General features: G+C 39.0%; 1 protein-coding gene across 1 annotated transcript in view; it reads right to left on the reverse strand.

Moving 5' to 3' along the window:
• The window catches only part of rb1 (retinoblastoma 1), a 323190-nt gene that overhangs the window by 264146 nt on the left and 40884 nt on the right, over positions 1 to 18160 (reverse strand). The window contains exons 3-6 of the mRNA XM_028799245.2: positions 12061 to 12164; positions 11323 to 11457; positions 9508 to 9546; positions 5120 to 5187 (exon numbers count right to left, since the gene is read on the reverse strand). Coding sequence (XP_028655078.2) covers positions 5120 to 5187; positions 9508 to 9546; positions 11323 to 11457; positions 12061 to 12164 — 346 coding nt within the window. The remainder of the gene's footprint in view (positions 1 to 5119; positions 5188 to 9507; positions 9547 to 11322; positions 11458 to 12060; positions 12165 to 18160) is intronic.

Raw genomic sequence — 18160 nt, forward strand, 5'->3', positions numbered from 1 at the left:
CAATGTGGTAATGTCCCAGTCTGCAGGAAGAGTTATTTGGCAGTAGGAGTTTGAACCACATGGGCAATAAGCAACAATTGCATCTTGAATTGCCCTCAGACTGCTAGATCATGGATTACTTGTCCAACAAACATAACTATATGGAGCTTAAGACCTGTGGAGATTTAAGGGAGTTCTCAGACAACTCCTCCATTATAGGTTGTATTGATAATGGAGAAGGAGTACGAGTACAAGTGGCTGGTGGTAGACTTGTGACGCAGGGAGAATCACCTGCACCTCAACATCAACAAAACGAAAAAGCTGGTGGTGAACTTCAGCATGTCAAGGAGTCCTTGAGCTTGGCCAACATCCAGGGGAAGGAATTGGAGGTGGTGCAGAGTTACAAGGACCTGAAACTCTGTACGAACACTGACTGGTAAAACTGGACTGGTCTGACAACACAGCGGTAATGCATAAGAAGTACCAGAGCAGACAGTACTTCCTGAGGAGACTAAGATCTTCTGAAGTGTGCAGCAAGCTACTGGATATGTTGTACCACTCCATAGTAGGTAGTGTGTTATGCTGTGGTCTACTGTGGAAGCAATTTCAGTTCAGGCATTGCAAAATGACTGAACACACGTCTCAGAAAAACTAGTTCCATCACAGGACTGACCCTGGACACTCTGGAGGCTGTTGTGGAAAAACAGATGGTGGCAAAACTGGATGCTTTCATGAAAAATTCTGTTCATCCCCTTTAGGGGGCGCTTTCTTGAAAGAACTTGTAGCCAAGGGCTCAACCACCATGGTGCAACAAAAAGATGCCTCTGGGGATCATTTCTGTCTGCTTCCATTAGGCAGTTTGCTTCCTCCCAATGTCCTGTCTTTCACTCCATCCAGAAGGTATAGCACAGACTCATTCTATAACAGTTATTTTAGCATAATATTTATTGTATTATGTTTTAATTCCATTATTTATTATGTTTTTATTTCCATCATTACTTTGTATCGGTTACTGTACATTCTATGTTTTTGCTGTAGTATGTATTTGAATTTTTCCCTAGGTGATTAATAAAGTATACGTAATCTCATAGATAGATAAAATTTTATTTGACCCTGGGGGATATTTGGCTTTTTAAAGAAGCTCTTTAAATAAATAAATACAGAAATATATTGATAAATACACACACACTATGGTATGAACACAAACCAGAATGACTAAAAAGGAAGAAAATTTTAAAAAGAAAGAAAACACCTGATTAAGCAATCCCAGTCCCAATGAGGCATTATGTAGGCATATTGTTGTTAGTATAAAGCACGGGTGGACAAAGTCAGTCCTGGAGGGTCGAAGTTGTTGTGGGTTTTTGTTCCAACCCAGTTGCTTAATTAAAAACCAATCCTTGTCAATGATTTAATTTCATGGCTTGCTAGTGCTTTAACTCTGCCATGTCAAGTCATTCTCATATCCTTTTATTTTCCTTTCTTTTTTCTCTTCACTTTCCTTCCAAGTATTTAATTAAACCCAACAGTGCATGATGAATACACACACAGGTGTTCATGGAAACAAGCTAAATGGAGAAATGCTGGTTGCTTTTGTCATTTGTATCTTATTGCTAATAGGGAACCATTAAAAAACAAGAATACAGCTGTTTAAGAGTAAAATAAGCAATAAGGGTTCAAAATCTTAACGAGCGAGACAACTAAAATGAAGCAGAAGTGTTACTTGAGCAATAAGTACTTCTTATTAAGCAATTGGGTTGGAACAAAAACCTGCAGCCACTGCGGCCCTCCAGGACTGAATCTGCCCACCCCTGGTATAAAGGATCCCCACTTGTGTTTCTTCACAGACTGCTGCTGAGTAATGTGTTGGCTGAAAGTATTCAGTGTTAATGTGTCAGACAGAGGATGTGCAGCATTGTTCATAATGACAGTTTTGTTTTATTCTCTCCTTTGTTACGACCTCCAGGGGGTCCAGAGTGTGCCCCATAACTGAGCCTTCCCTTTTAATTAACTTGTTGATTCGTTGGTCCTCTCTTGAAGTGACGTTACCAGCTCAGCACACCACAGCATAGAAAACTGCACTGGCCATCACAGAGCTATAGATGCAGAAGAGCCTGTTCTGATATATCTTATATAGTTCCTTCTGTGTTCCAAGATCAGTCCAACCTGTCATTGATGTGGACCCTCATGTAACTGTAGGGGTGTACCACCTCTACAGGCTATTTGGTGAGACAAAATTAAATAGCCAGTTCCTTGGTTTTTCTGATTTTAAAGTGCAAACAATTCTCTTTGTACCAAGAAACAAAATTGGTCACCTGGTTTTTATACTCTAATCAGAAATGTACGTTCTAAAATGTATTTCTGGACATTAAAATTAAGTCACTGTATTAATCTATTTGGTGAAAAATATACCTTTGAATCATGATTATACAGTTCTAAACGGGTATCGTTTTTTAATTAAACTAGGGGGCTCCGCCCCCTGCTTGCTTCGCTCGCCAACCCCTGTGTTTGGTTAATCCATCCATCCATCATCCAACCTGCTATATCCTAACTACAGGGTCACTGGGGTCTACTGGAGCCAATCCCAACCAACACAGGGCGCAAGGCAGGAAACAAACCCCGGGCAGGGCGCTAGCCAATCGAAGGGCTCGCACACACACCAAGCACACACTAGAGACAATTTAGAATCGTCAATCCACCCAACCTGCATGTTTTTGGACTGTGGGAAGAAGCACCCGGAGGAAAGCCTCGCAGACACGGGGAGAACATGCACGCTCCACGCAGGGAGGACCAGGGAAGGGAACCCAGGTCTCCTAACTGCGAGGCAGCAGCACTACCCACTGCACCACCGTGCCGCTGTTTGGTTAATCGGATATACAATTTTAAAAGCTTTTTTTTTTTCTTTGGAATTGTTTCAGTTTCATTAGTTGCACTTTTTACTTTAAAGGTTTATTAAAAACAGTATATGGAATTACCTTTTCTTCAGGATCGCATTGAATTTTGAATCCGTTTTTGGAAATACATTGTGACAACGCAACATATAATCACCCGTGAGTGAATATTGTTTCTGTTTCTCTAATAAATAATCTGATGTTTTCTAATGGTTGTCCCTTTAATTTGTTAATTGTCGTAGCAAAAGCTATTCTCACGGTAAACGGTAAACATTTTAATACGAATAGCATATCACAATCTCCTCTGGTGTCTAATGTTATTCACGGAATATAAACATCACCTTACTTGTTGCCTGTTAAAATTTGCATCGCTTCTCCGTCATCATAAATATACACCTGACTGAATTGTGTATTCTTTGAAATTAAACTTGTCGTTGCTTTAACTGTTGTGGGACGACCTTGCTTTGTCCTGCTATTTTTTCAATTACACCTGGCTCTGATGATTAATCACCTTTTGTTTGCGCTAATGAGATCTTTACTATCTTTTTTTTTTTTTTGATACTGTAGCGACTGACGTAGTAAAGTGTCACAAAAGTTTTACTTGAACAATCGCTGACTTCGTAACCCCAAACACAACTGTCTAGCGCCCTCTCCGACCCCTCCTCCCCTGGGTCTCGCCTCTCCCTTAACGCATCATTCAGTACCCCGCTATCAGTCTTCCGTGCTGTACTCCGCCCCCCTCAATCGAACCTATCAGTCACTTAAAACAAAAAAGGCTTCAACCTGCTGTCGAGCTGCCTGTTCTGCTTGTCTCATGTCGTTGTTTTAAGAGCCGGGAGCACATTGTGCATGTCTGCCAAAAGCAATCCAACAACTGCTTAGTTAGAGGTCTGTGGACTTGTTTTAAATGATGGCTCACTGACTTATCTCACGTGACATTGTAAAAACAATAATTGTCCTTTATTTCCGGCCCAAGAAATCTCTTTCTTGCAGGACGTATAACGCTGCCCCCGTTTATGAAGTTCTAATCTTTTAATTCTGAGCCCTATTGGACGTGCTTTGTTTTCAATTCCACTTGTTCTGGGCCGATTATCACTTTCCTTATTTTCTAAATTTGCACCTAGATTATTGTTTTTCATTTTAGCATTTTTTTCTCTCCACTGTATTTGGGTCTCTTTTCTCTGCACTTTTCTTTCGTCTTCGTTTAGTCATCGACGTTTCATTTCTACCCTATTCATTTCATTTCTACCGTATTGACCTTATACACTTTATATACACTGAGAGCCATGGAGCTGTGTGTGCTGCATGACTGCCTTTACACTACTGATTTTTTTTTTTCTGCCCGTGGTCTTATCTTGTAAGTAGAGTGTGTCTTGCACCGTGGCAAGTGTCTTTGGTCTCACGGGTTTTTAAAATTGTCTTCCGAGAGGATCACGTATCGTAGCCTTGCATTTGCTTTCCATTCCAGGATTTTCTTTTATATATAGAGAGATAAAAAAAAATATTATCATGGTCTGGCACAGGAATTATTTATGTGTGTGATATATAACAAAGGAATTCTTCCATTGTTAAGGTAAATTTTTGCCCTTTAAGTTTTGTTTCCTCTTGCCTATAAGGGTGACAAGTTTGGAGGCCCAATCCTCATACCACACTTATCTCTGAGCTACATGGCTACCTATTAAAATGAGGGCTCCCAAGTTTAGGGGAAAAAAGGGAAGGACACTCTACTGCAATAGCCTAGCACCCTATCCAGGGACTTTTCCTGCCTTAAGCCAGATTGCTTGCTGGGATGGACTCCAGCTGCCCCGTGACTCTCTTCTGGGTAAGCAGGTTTTGGAAGACAGATGGAGAGATGGATAGATTGGTGCACTGTAACAATTTTAAACCTGGTCAGGTCAAACATACACAGTTTTTAAAAGTATGAAGTTTCCTGCACAATGAACTGATCTCAGCTTGTTTGTCATAGTTTAGAACAACACATTTATCTGCAGATAAATAACATACTATTTTTCATTTAACAAAAAACTAAACCGGAAAATACAATTGTAGATTAGTCTGGCTAATGTTTTGATAAAACAGTCTGATGCATGCTTAAATTATTAAAAAATATACAGAACATTTAAGCCAAGGCTTTCAAAATGCAATTTACAATATATGAAAATTGACAATATAATATATATTTAGTTGACAATAACTGTAATTTCAAAAAGCTAAACGGTTCATTTGGTTCCAAAATAAAGAAACAGACAAACCTTTTGCAAGCAAAAACAAAATCCAACAGCTTCTAACAATTGATTTTGGATCTGAAACTGCCTTCACGCTAGAAAAAGAAAATTGAAAAGGGAAAACTTCAATTAAACAAGTTAAAATAGCAATTCAAAGTAAGAAATGAAAGTATAATCAGGATAATAGCAATTCTTGGTAGAAGAAAGCTATATTTCATGAAGTCATTGAAACACTAATTTGATCATGACAGATAAATTTAGCATTTTGAAATTATACTTAAAACCACTATGCAGTTTCTGAAAAGACTGTTCTTCAAAGATCACAATAAAGACAGATTCACAACAATGTAATATACAAATCCCAGTATCAGCACTCTGGTGCTTAAAATTTATGAATAGATAAGGATAAAGACCTCTATAATAATATTAGAAATGTCCAAGGACCTGCTCCATTGTTTATCTTTTTTGCTATTAAAGAGGCCAGCATCTCACACCATGGTTATAAAAAACAGTTAAAAAGGCTGCCCTGAGGACATATTTCCTTTACAAAGCCTCTGCTATGAAAGAAAGAGAGACTTCCCCAGAGCTTTAGTTTAAATGAATACTTTTAATTTTACACACAGCTCTTTACTCCATCTTGTGGATGGAAAAAAAAAATACTACAATTAAGACAAAGAGAAAAAAAAAATCTCAAGAGATAACCTACAACATATCAGTAATATAGTACAAACTGTAAAATCATGGAAAAATAACTTTAAAATTATTTAACTGACAATATTAACATTATATGATCATGATCAACTTATGCCTTGGAGAAGTCATCACATGCTATGGACTCTTTTCAGGAGGCTTCTATCCAAATGGAACTCTTATTACGTGCTTATGGAGTTATCCTTGTTAGAATGTGGCTGACGCAAGACAGATGGTTTCTGGATTTCTTGACATACTCAGAAAATTTTTAGGAACATTATACTAAAAGTGGGTAGGGTATCCTTTTGCTCTCAATATAGCCCCAATTAATTTGTAACATGAATTCCATAAGATGTCGGAAACATTTCTTAGAGATTCTGGTCCATGTTGACATGATTGCAACATTCAATTTCTGCACATTCATGCTGCAAATCTCCTGATCTACCACATCCTAAAGGTGTTCTAAAGGAGTCAGATCTACTCGCTGGAAAGGCAACTGAAGACCATGGAATTCATTGTCATGTTCACACAACCATATGATACGACTTTTGCTTTGTGACATGGCGCATTAAGACACATAAATTGTTGCCATGATGGAATGCATATGGTCAGCAACAATACTCAAATAGGCTGTGGCATTCAAATAATGATTGACTGGTATTAAAAGGCCCAAAGTGTGGCAACATTCCCTACACCACTGTACCACCACCACCACCACCAACCTGCACTTTTAAAACAAAGAAGGCTGGGTGCATGGATTCGTGCTGTTGATGCCAAATTCTGACCCTAATTTCAGCTGAAATCAAGATTCAACAGACCAGGCTACGTTGTTCCAGTTTTGCTGAGCCTGAGCCCACTGGAGTCTCAGTCTTCTTTCTTTGCTGACCAGGAGTGGAACCTGGCATGGTCTTCTGCTGTTGTAGCCCACTAACCTCAAGGTTCGATGTTTTGTGCATTCTAAGATGGTTTTCTGCTTACCATAGTTGTACAGAGTGGTTATCTGAGCTACCATAACCTTCCTATTAGCTTGAAGCAGTATGGTCATTTTCCTCTGTCCTCTCTCATCAACAAAGTATTCCTATCCACAGAACTGTCGCTCACTGGATGTTTTTAGTTTTTTTCTACCAGTCTGAGGAAACTAAGTGACTGCTGTGCATGAAAATCCCAGATGATCAGCATTGACAGAAATACTCAGATCAGATTGTCTGGCATTGACAATTATGCCATGGTCAAAATCATTGAGTTCACATTTTTCCCCACTCTGGCCTTTGATGTTAAGATTAACTGAAGCTCCTGACCTGTATCTGCATTGCACTGCTGACACAGATTGGTATAATTGGATAATTGCATAGATAAGCAGGTTTACAGGTGTTCCTAATAATTTGTGTATACGTGACTCTCTTATATATAAAGCAAACTTGCTGTCTTGTATGTATGTTATCATCCAGTTGATGCTTAGTAACCACAAGGGGGCGCCAGAGAGCCCCAGGCACAGCAATACAGTCCATAATATAAGAATATAAATACAATAAAAAGTTTTTATTCCACAAAGCACCTTCCAATGAACACCTCTCCAACAATTAGCCACAATCTTACATACAGTATAAAGCAGATTATAACAATGTTGCGGTCTTGTATGTATGTTATCATCCAGTTGATGGGCCAAACGTTTCTGGTGTGCTCCATAAAAGCAACCGACAGTTTTATCATGAAAAATCCATAGTATTATTTGTCGTTTAATATTTGTTTTTTTTAACTATATGTTCATCTTGCATAATTCTTATCGTAATAATGTTTTAGTAGTAATAGAATTAAATCAACCTAATAATAATATTAATTTAAGTGACTTTTTTTTCATCGTCAAAAATTCTGCATGTAAAAACTTATTACTACACCACAAAACAAAAACTAATCTGTCAAGTTGTGTTTTTTTAATTATATTTTTCTCAAACAATAAAAATATATATATATATATATATATATATATATATATATATATATATATATATATAAATAAAATAAAAAAATCTTGGGAGGGAGATGAGATGTGATCTTCTCGGAAGACACTGACATCCCAACAGACAAGGCAGTGAGACAAAAGGACAGCTGCTGTACAGGCTTTTAAATGATCAACGCGCAGCGTGACAAGCAGAACACACAGCTCGCCAGTAGCAGCAAGCCAGCAGATGATCCGACCGCATCTCCTTAGCGTGCGTTCAGCAACCCCTCCCTCCCCCCGCCCCCCCACCCCCCCATCGCAAGCAGCGTTATACGTGCCACGAGAAAGAGATTTAACCACGCCTGGGGACAGAAATAACGGACAAAGAGTAGATGACAAAGTAAAACGTTGTAAAGAATTCAAAAATGTTGGCACAGTACACATGCTCAGCAGGTTAGAGATAATGGTACGAAAATTTCAAAGTTTCAAAAAAAGGACAGTAAAGATCGCATTAGCGCAAACTGAAATTATTATTCGGTGAAATAACGGAAGCAGCGAAAAGAGATCGAATATATTGTTCAGAATAAAACTTTAAGTCGGAGACTTGTACATCATCTAATTCGTGTTGCCAGCGAGAATTAAAAGATTCCAAAAACGTCGGCACGGTATGAAGTCCTGTGAGATGGAGACTTTTAACATGAGATTCTTTCAAGTCACACCCTACTTACAACTATTTTCAAACAAGACCACGATCATCTAACCTCAGTCGTGTGAATGCTTTTGTCAGACACACTTCCTGCACTGTCAGCTCTTATAAATTTTATCAGGACAATAATTTTATACGTTCTAGATGACACGTTAACGACAAAGCGAAGAAGAAAGAGCACGGACAAACATTCAAGAAAGTCGTTTTGTTTATTAGAGAGAAAGAAACGATATTCACTCACAAGCAGTTATACGTTGCGTTGTCACAATGTAAGTCCAAGCACGGAATTAAAATTCAATGCAATCTTGAAGAAAAGTTAATTCCAAATATTGTTTTACTGAAGTTTTAAAGTAAAAGTGAAAATAATGCATATGTAACAATCCACATGAAAATAATAATCTCTTTCAATTGTATATCCAGTAAAGCAAACCTACAAGCGAAGCAAGCGGGGGGCAGAACCCCCTAGTATGTGTGTGTGTATGTATATATATATATATATATATATATATATATATATATATATATATATATATATATATATTATATATATATATATATACACACCGTATATATATATTATCCTCTCTGGCAATGCCTGGTATTTCAGCTAGTATGTATTCATTTTTTGCATAATCTTTATCTGTTTTAACGTTCTGTTTTATTTCTTTTCATACTTTCATAAGTATTTAGTGTATAAAGAACTGGGCTTACAGTACAAGTAAAAATTCTGCTTAATTTGAATAAGCTTCGCTCAACTGAATTAAATATGCAAATAATATATTGAATATTAATTTGAAATTAATATACCCAAGGTACCACCTTACTGGAACTTGCTTATTACAGTTCAGAGATTACTAGCAGTATTAGTCAAACCTGCCACACAAAGGATCAATAAACTGACCAGCTCATTAGATCTAAAAGGAAAACTGGACAACCCAGGGGAAAAAAATGTAAGTCAGGATTCGCACCCAGAACACTGGCGATATGAGGCATCAGTACTAATCATTGTGCCAACATGCCTCCCTAAACATAGTATACTTGGTACAAATGACACGAACATGCTAAAGATGCTAAACTTACCGAGTACTGGATTCTTCGACAAAAATTTTCTTTAAATTTCTGAAATATGAAAAAAGTATTTAACAATTTGTTTACATACAGTTACATAAAAGTCATAAAATATCCACCTTAATTATACACTAACTTTATATTTGCAGCATGACTCATTTCAATATTCACTGAATGTCAGCTTACATATAATATACCTACCCATCTGAAGCAGTGTTTTTTAACCAGAGGGCCACAGCACAATGGTGTGCAGTGAGAGCTGCCATGGAATTAATAATGTAGCGCACTTGGGTCTGAACTGGAGAGGGACAAGTTCTGCAGGTGATTGGCACAGGTGTGCAGAGAACAGGGCTACCTGGGGAAGCTGGCTTAAAAGCAGCCCTGCAATCACTATGTTAGAGCCACTTGTACAGGTCTCCTGGCTGCTAGAGTCCCTCTGCCTGGGTGTGTGGTTGCCAGCGAGCCTTACAGGACTGGTGGACTGTGAGCACACGAGTTGCCTATGAGGCAAAGGGGGATGGGTAAAGTGATGAAGCAGCTGAGAGATGACAGCACAGTACTTGCTAAGTGTCATATCTGTGAAAGCTAATCATGGAGCTGTTTTTTTACCGGCTCCTCCAGTAGTCACAGTTGAGCATGTGTATGAGATATAATGTGTCTGTGGTTAGTAAGGCAGTGGTTTAGTTACAAAAAGTGTGTCACTACAGAAAAACGTTTGGAAACACTGTTCTAAAGCAACTGACTGTGCAGTCAGTGACAGCATCATGTGTGTGAGCATTACTATCTAAAAGACATATTAACAGTTTGCATTATTTGAGACAAAGAACTAGCAGCACTAAAGATGTAAGTGGCTTTTAACATTGAGTGGTCATTGTATGTGCAGGCAAGGGTGATCATGGACAGCAAACCTGTGGATTTCAAACAATAGTGTCGGGTATTACATATAAAACAGATAGCCATAAGTAAGTATAATGGTCAGAAACATCTTACACAATTTGTATTAACATCGCCTAGTCTTTCCTCAGTAGTCTAGAGACAAACAGCCAAGCACAACAATGGTGTTGAAGAGCTTGTGACTTGACACAAATTGGGTGTTGCAACCAGTGTTTCACTGCCATCACCAAAAAAAAAAACATATCAGAATGGGCTAAGAAACAATGATAGTCATTAGTTTGATGAATCTGAGTTTATGAGGACTGACACTGAAGGGACAATTTAGACTTTTAGCAAAATTAATTCCGATGTTATAACTGTAAAATGTTTCTGTCAGGCAATATCATGTAGATATTATTAAATCTGGCTTTTACCACCACTGATAGTGAACTGGTATTTATGTGTGTGCTTTTAACAAAATAGTTATACTGCAATCTCTTTATATTTGGAGTCATTCCCCCTGTGTATTCCTTGATATTTTCAAGGATTTACAGTAGATTATGGAATATTTCACTTTATCATCTTGCTGTCATGTCTTGTATGCTATAAAAAGGAACTTGTTTTGTACTCTGTAAAAGGGGATATATAAAATGAAGACTGACTGACTGACTGATTACGCTTAAAGATCAGGTCTCCAAGCCACTTGGAGAAGAATAATAATAAAACTTGACAAAGAAGAAGAATATGTAGTGTATTTTTGTGTCTTTACAAGCAAGCTCCATGAAACTCCATTATGACTCAATGGTATGCAACATGCCTATTGCAAAGTTATAAGAAAGCTTCTGATTTTTAACAAGTTACATAACATTCACAAAACACACTTAATCAAATTCAGGGTAGCAGGTGTTATATACTATTTTAATAATGAATAAATTAAATTACAAAATAACTCACGTTTCAAACCTCTGATAAAGGGCATGCTGTACTTCATATTTTTTTTCGAGCCTTGAGACAACACTGTTCACTTTAGTGCTGATGGTGTCCATATTTACATCCAGCTTTTTCAGCAAATTAAAAAAGTCAGACACACTGCAGGTATATAAAAAAGTCAGTTAAAACCTTCATATTCAGTATTTTGAATTATTAGGAATTTATGTCTCTGACTTACTGTGTGACTAAGTTAACCTTCCAGTGCTCCAGCTATAAAATACGTGTGTACTAACTGTGCTGTATTCAGATCTTGTAAGTCACCTTGGGTAAAGGTGTCAGCCACATATACTATAAGAGGAAGGTTGGGAGGAGGCGCTGATTACAGCGTGTTGCCGCGTCCACCACACGATGAACCACCCAGACTGGGACCCGATTGAAGACGTGCAATGGGTGACACCTCAGCACCACACTGGGACAGTGGGAGGTGTTTTTTTTTTTTTCTCCCCCCAACGGTGGCTGGAGTGCCAATACTGCCACCAACCCTCAAACTGTCCCTGTAAGATGTAATACACACATATATAACAATAATAATCCAAAAAAGCATTTATTTAAAAGCAGAAGGGTGAACATTGGACAAGATATTGGTTTGAACAAAAATCAAGTCACAACAGTGAAACGGAGTGCATATACAAAAATCATACAAGAGTAAATGTCAATATTAAAAAAAACAAATCACAATTTTAATAGAAAATCAATACTAACTTCATTTTTATATTCTTCAGCAGATCACTAAGTGTAAACTGAACTGCATCTAGTTCTATCGCAGCAATCAGCAAACAAGCTCCATAAAGCATTTTGTTAGTTTCCTGTAAAAAAAAAAAAAAAACAAAACAAATGTTAGAGTCACAAAGAAAAGTCAATCTTATAACTAATAAACAAGCATTCTAAATCTATAGTTAAACCAATATTACTTTTCCATAAATTTCATGTGCTTCCTGCATAGCAAGGGAGCGCTGTTTGGATTATCTTCTTTCAGTGCTATATTTAGATAGAGACAGAGAGAGATAGAGATAGATAGATAGATACTTTATTAATCCCAATCTACTCTGGGCAACTCTCTCCTAGGAGGATTCGTTTTGCCGACGTGCTCGCATCACTTGTGCATTAGTGGCTAAGCGACTTTGTCTTTCTTAGGAGGTTTTGTTTTGCCAACGTGTTTGTTTCCTCTGAGGTGGAGCCCTTACCCTGACTCCACCTCTCACTTCCGGGCTGGACAGACACATACACTTCCACGCGTAGACGTTTTTTTATTTATTTATTTATTTATACATATGCCGCCACCACCCCCTAAAAACTCTGACAGAAGGCTACATTAAATTGTTAAACTTGAACAGCATCACAAGGCTCATGAAGAAACAGAAAGTAATGACATTTACTTCTTTCCACTTCAGTCACTGTGTAGAATCATACAAGTTTTATTTATTTATTTTTTTTTTATTAATTTTTATTGTAATTATTCCATACAAATAGATCAATTTATAACCAAACAAAATTGAAGACAAATCAAACCCCACCCCTGAGAAGGAGAGCTAAGCCAAAGGAGAATTGCTTATGGCTTTTTAATAAGGCAACAATAAATAAAAGAAAGGGAGAAATAAATATATAGGTAAATAAGAGATGGAGAAGGGAATTAAATGCGGTAATAGTTATTTCTCTTATTCTAAAATAATATTGATTAGATCCTGCCAGGTTTTGAAAAAATTTTGTACAGATCCTCTAACTGAGAATTTGATTTTTTCCAATTTCAAATAATATAAAACATCGGTTTCCCACTGACTTATCAGAGGAGAGTTAGGATTGTTCCAATTTACTAGAATAAGTCTGCATGCCAAAAGTGTAGTGAATGCAATCACCGTTTGCTTGTCCTTCTCCACTTCAAGTCCATCTGGAAGAACACCGAACACAGCTGTTAATGGGTTAGGAGGAATTGTGATACCAAGGCTGTCTGAAAGGCACTTAAAAATTTTGGTCCAAAATGATGTTAGTTTGGTGCAGGCCCAGAACATGTGACCCAATGAGGCAGGAGCTTGGTTGCAGCATTCGCAGGTTGGATCTTGCCCTGGAAACATTTTGCACAGTTTTAAGCGAGACAGATGGGCTCGATATATAATTTTTAGTCGAATAATTCTATGCTTTGCGCATATGGAGCTCGAGTGAATTCTCTGCTTTGCTACCTTCCACTCCTTTTCTGATACAGTAATCCCTCACTTATCGCGGGAGATAGGTTCCAAGGCCGACCGCGATAACTGAATTTCCGCGAAGTAGGGACACCATATTTATTTAATTATTTAATGTGTATTTGGACGTTTTTAAAACCTCCCTGTATTGTTTACAACCCACCCTTTACTCTATTAATAACAGGGACAACTGCTAAGCAATATGAAATCGGTAGATAAGTTTACACTTACTGTATAGCGAAGTACACGTAGCTATATATGACGTGATGATGGTGATGAATATGCTGCGCAGTAAAAATGATGACGATGAAGGTGATAATCCCCTGAATGCAGTAGCAAGAGCACGTTAATGCTGAATGAGTGAGATGAGACTTCCTGGTTAATGCAACACTCCGTCGCTGAGCCAATCAGCAGCACACAGGAACTTAACTGCGTGCTCTGATTGGGTAGCTTCTCAGCCATCCGCCAATAGCATCTCTTGTATGAAATCAACTGGGCAAACCAACTGAGGAAGCAAATACCAGAAGTAAAAAGACCCATTGTCCACAGAAACCCCGCGAAGCAGCGAAAAATCCGCGTTATATATTTAGATATGCTTACATATAAAATCCGCGAAGTCGTGAATCCGTGAAAAGTGAACCGCGAAGTAGCGAGGGATTACTGTATATTGATTAAGAGATCTTCTTCCCAATGTCCTCTTGGATCTTTGAACGGTAGGGACTCTAATAGGATTTAATATAATGCGGAAATGGTGTTTAATTCCTCGAATTTGAGCAGTATTTTTTCCAGCATTGTGGAGGGTACGAGGTGGGGGAAATCGGGCAATTTCTGTTTAACAAAATTTCTAATTTGAAGATAGTGAAAGAAATGTGTAGCTGGGAGGTTGAATTTTGAGCGTAGTTGTTCAAAAGATGCAAATATGTTGTCTATATATAGATCTCCGAGCATTTTAATCCCAAAATTTTTCCAGGCATTAAAAACTGGATATGATTGCGAGGGTTGAAAGAGGTGGTTCTCTTGCAGAGGTGCCACAGATAAAAGATTTTACAACTTTTATTTTTTTTTTGCCCATGCCCTGAACTATCACGGTTGATGAGGAGATAAAGCAGGCATTGAACAAATGAGGAGGCGCTTGTATCCGTGGGCAAACATGCTACACAAGTATGTCAGTTTGGCACTAAAAAAACCTGGTCAACCTATAATAATTTATCATTGGAGTGCCACATTCTCCTGACATCCTCAATGGTCAGTCACTGTAATAAAGTTAACCTATCTGCTATTCCCTAATATTTATCACAATTACCGTATATACTCGCATTTCAGTTCTCCCACAGATAAGTAGGGGCTTGATTTCACCGTATAATTTCTGGTATTTTATAATGACAGTCGTATAAGTCGAATGCGGAAAACTCACGCTGTTGGTCCAAGAGATTATGATATGCTAACACCCACCTGAGAGAGTATCCACAGAGCACATGGCCTTTTTTTTTTTTAAATATGTATTGTGCCTACGTGACCACACTGTAATACCCAAACTATTCTGAAGCGACGTTCGCACTGCTTTGTGTTTTTTGTATCTCACACCCTCATACACCTTTACCGTAAAAGCATCCCTTATCTACAATGGAGCGTTCAGTCAGAAGAAAATATGGAGCTGGTTTTAAATTAAAAGTCGTTGAAGGGGCGAAAGAAATTGGTAACTGCGCTTCAGCAAACAAAATTCAATGTAATTTAGAAACTTGTGTGAGATTGGGGGAGGCAAGAAGAAAACAAAATTGTCGCATTTTTGAACGGGAGTATAAGTCGGAGTCTGATTTTATGATCGATTTTTCGGGTTTCAAGACTTTTAATTTAGTGTATGTTAATTGCCGACTCCAATTGTCACTGTGCGTGAATATGGGGTTTGTGTGTGTATGTGTTTATGTGTGCGTGAGTGAGAGTGGTCTTTGTGATGGACTATAGTCCTGTACAGGTCTGTTTTCAGCCTTTTGCCCAATCCTGGTAAGATAATCTTTGGCCCTGGTAAACCTGAAATGCGATCGATCGCTCGACAGATCAATAGATAGATCGATAGATACTTTATTAATCCCAAGGGGAAATTCACATACTCCAGCAGCAGCATATTGATAAAAAAACAATAATAGTGAAAAAATGCAGATACAACAGACAATAACTTTGTATAATGTTAACGTTTACCCCACCTCGAGTGGAATTGAAGAGTCGCATAGTGTGGAGGAGGAACGATTAAGAAGGTTCTAGAACCTGCCTACTACCCACCCATAATTACAACAGCACAAGTGAGCAGAGAGCTGAGGAGACTTCGTGCCAGCAAAGCAGCGGGTCCAGATGGAGTATCGCCACGACTGCTGAAGGTCTGTGCATCGGAGCTGGCGGGTCCTCTACAGCGCATCTTCAACCTGAGCCTGGAACAGGGGAGAGTCCCGAGGCTTTGGAAAACATCTTGTATCACCTCAGTCCCAAAGGTATCACGTCCTAGTGAGCTGAATGACTTTCGGCCTGTTGCTCTGACATCACATGTGATGAAGACCATGGAGAGGCTGCTGCTTCACCACCTTAGGCCACAGGTTCAACACGCCCTTGACCCTCTGCAGTTTGCATATCAGGAGAAGGTGGGAGCGGAGGATGCCATCATCTATATGCTACACCGATCCCTCTCTCACTTGGACAGAGGCAGTGGTGCTGTAAGAATTATGTTTCTAGACTTCTCTAGTGCCTTCAACACAATCCAACCTCTGCTCCTTAGGGACAAGCTGACAGAGATGGGATTAGATTCATACCTAGTGGCATGGATCGTGGACTATCTTAAAGACAGACCTCAGTATGTGCGTCTTGGGAACTGCACGTCTGACATTGTGGTCAGCAACACAGGAGCACCACAGGGGACTGTACTTTCTCCGGTCCTGTTTAGCCTATATACATCGGACTTCCAATACAACTCGGAGTCCTGCCATGTGCAGAAGTTCGCTGATGACACTGCTATCGTGGGCTGTATCAGGAATGGGCTGGAGGAGGAGTATAGGGACCTAATCAATGACTTTGTTAAATGGTGCGACTCAAACCACCTACACCTGAACACCAGCAAAACCAAGGAGCTGGTGGTGGATTTTAGGAGGCCCAGACCCCTCATAGACCCAGTGATCATCAAAGGTGACTGTGTGCAGATGGTGCAAACCTATAAATATCTGGGAGTGCAGCTGGATGATAAATTAGACTGGACTGTCAATACTGATGCGCTGTGCAAGAAAGGACAGAGCCGGTTATACTTCCTTAGAAGGCTGGCGTCCTTCAACATCTGTAATAAGATGCTCCAGATGTTCTATCAGGCAGTTGTGGCGAGCGCCCTCTTCTACACAGTGGTGTGCTGGGGAGGCAGCATTAAGAGGAAAAACGCCTCACGCCTGGACAAACTGGTGAGGAAGGCAAGCTCTATTGTTGGCATGGAGCTGGACAGTTTAACATCTGTGGCAGAGCGAAGGGCGCTCAGCAGGCTCCTATCAATTATGGAGAATCCACTGCATCCACTTAATAGTATCATCTCCAGACAGAAGAGCAGCTTCAGCGACAGACTGCTGTCACTGTCCTGCTCCACAGACAGATTGAGAAGATCGTTCCTCCCTCAAACTATGCGACTCTTTAATTCCACCCGGGGGGGTAAACGTTAACATTTAACATTATACATAGTTATTGTCTGTTTTTCACCTGCATTATTATCATTCTTTAATTTAATATTATTTATTGTATCAGTATGCTGCTGCTGAAGAATGTGAATTTCCCATTGGGATTAATAAAGTATCTATCTATCTACTGTGCGGAGTTCACTGAGGACCACAGTCCTTGCACAGCCTTTGAATGCACCTGAATGTTATGTCATACATACATTTTCTAACTGGTTGAACCTGAACCTGTAAATACCGTTAGATGGAGATCAAAAGCTACAAAACAGAACAGTTATATGTACCCAATCTGAGCCAGCAGCAAGCAGCCAACAGCTTTACCTGTACAGTACACTGTTGCCCAATCAGTGCTATGCTTTACCCTTCAGCAGAAATGCAAAAAGACCCCAGATCTGGACACAAAATTATACAATTATGATTTAAAATAAAACACACATAACGTGTTACTCTGTCTTAACTTCTACCAAGTGCACGTGTTGTGAGGGAGTGTCTGGCTGGCAACAGGTTGCCAGGACAACTAGGATGGCACAGGAGAGAAAAATGCCCTCCAAGCAGGCTGCAGTAGAGAAAGTGAGGCTAGCAGTAGCTCCTGCACATACAGTACCAGTGTGGGAATACGGTGGTCACTAGGAGGCACTCCACCTTCTGTGTGTGCTCCATAAAGGAATTAAACAGAACAGTCAGTCATACCAGAAATACAATAAGTAGAAAATGGTTTTCTTTATTACACCTTAAATGATGGGGTTTCAAACAGTGTGTGAAATACCCTGTGGAAATTAATGGGTCCCTTTATTGCTCATAATTGGCTGAAAACTGAAGTCTTTCACTGGTACTATTAAATATACAACAAATCAGCCAAGGAGAATTCTACTAATTAGGATGTGCATAACTTGAGTAGGCGAGTTACTTTGTACACAGAAATTATTTCAG

Source organism: Erpetoichthys calabaricus, chromosome 4 (genome assembly GCF_900747795.2).
Source record: "Erpetoichthys calabaricus chromosome 4, fErpCal1.3, whole genome shotgun sequence".
NCBI classification, from domain to species: domain Eukaryota; kingdom Metazoa; phylum Chordata; class Cladistia; order Polypteriformes; family Polypteridae; genus Erpetoichthys; species Erpetoichthys calabaricus.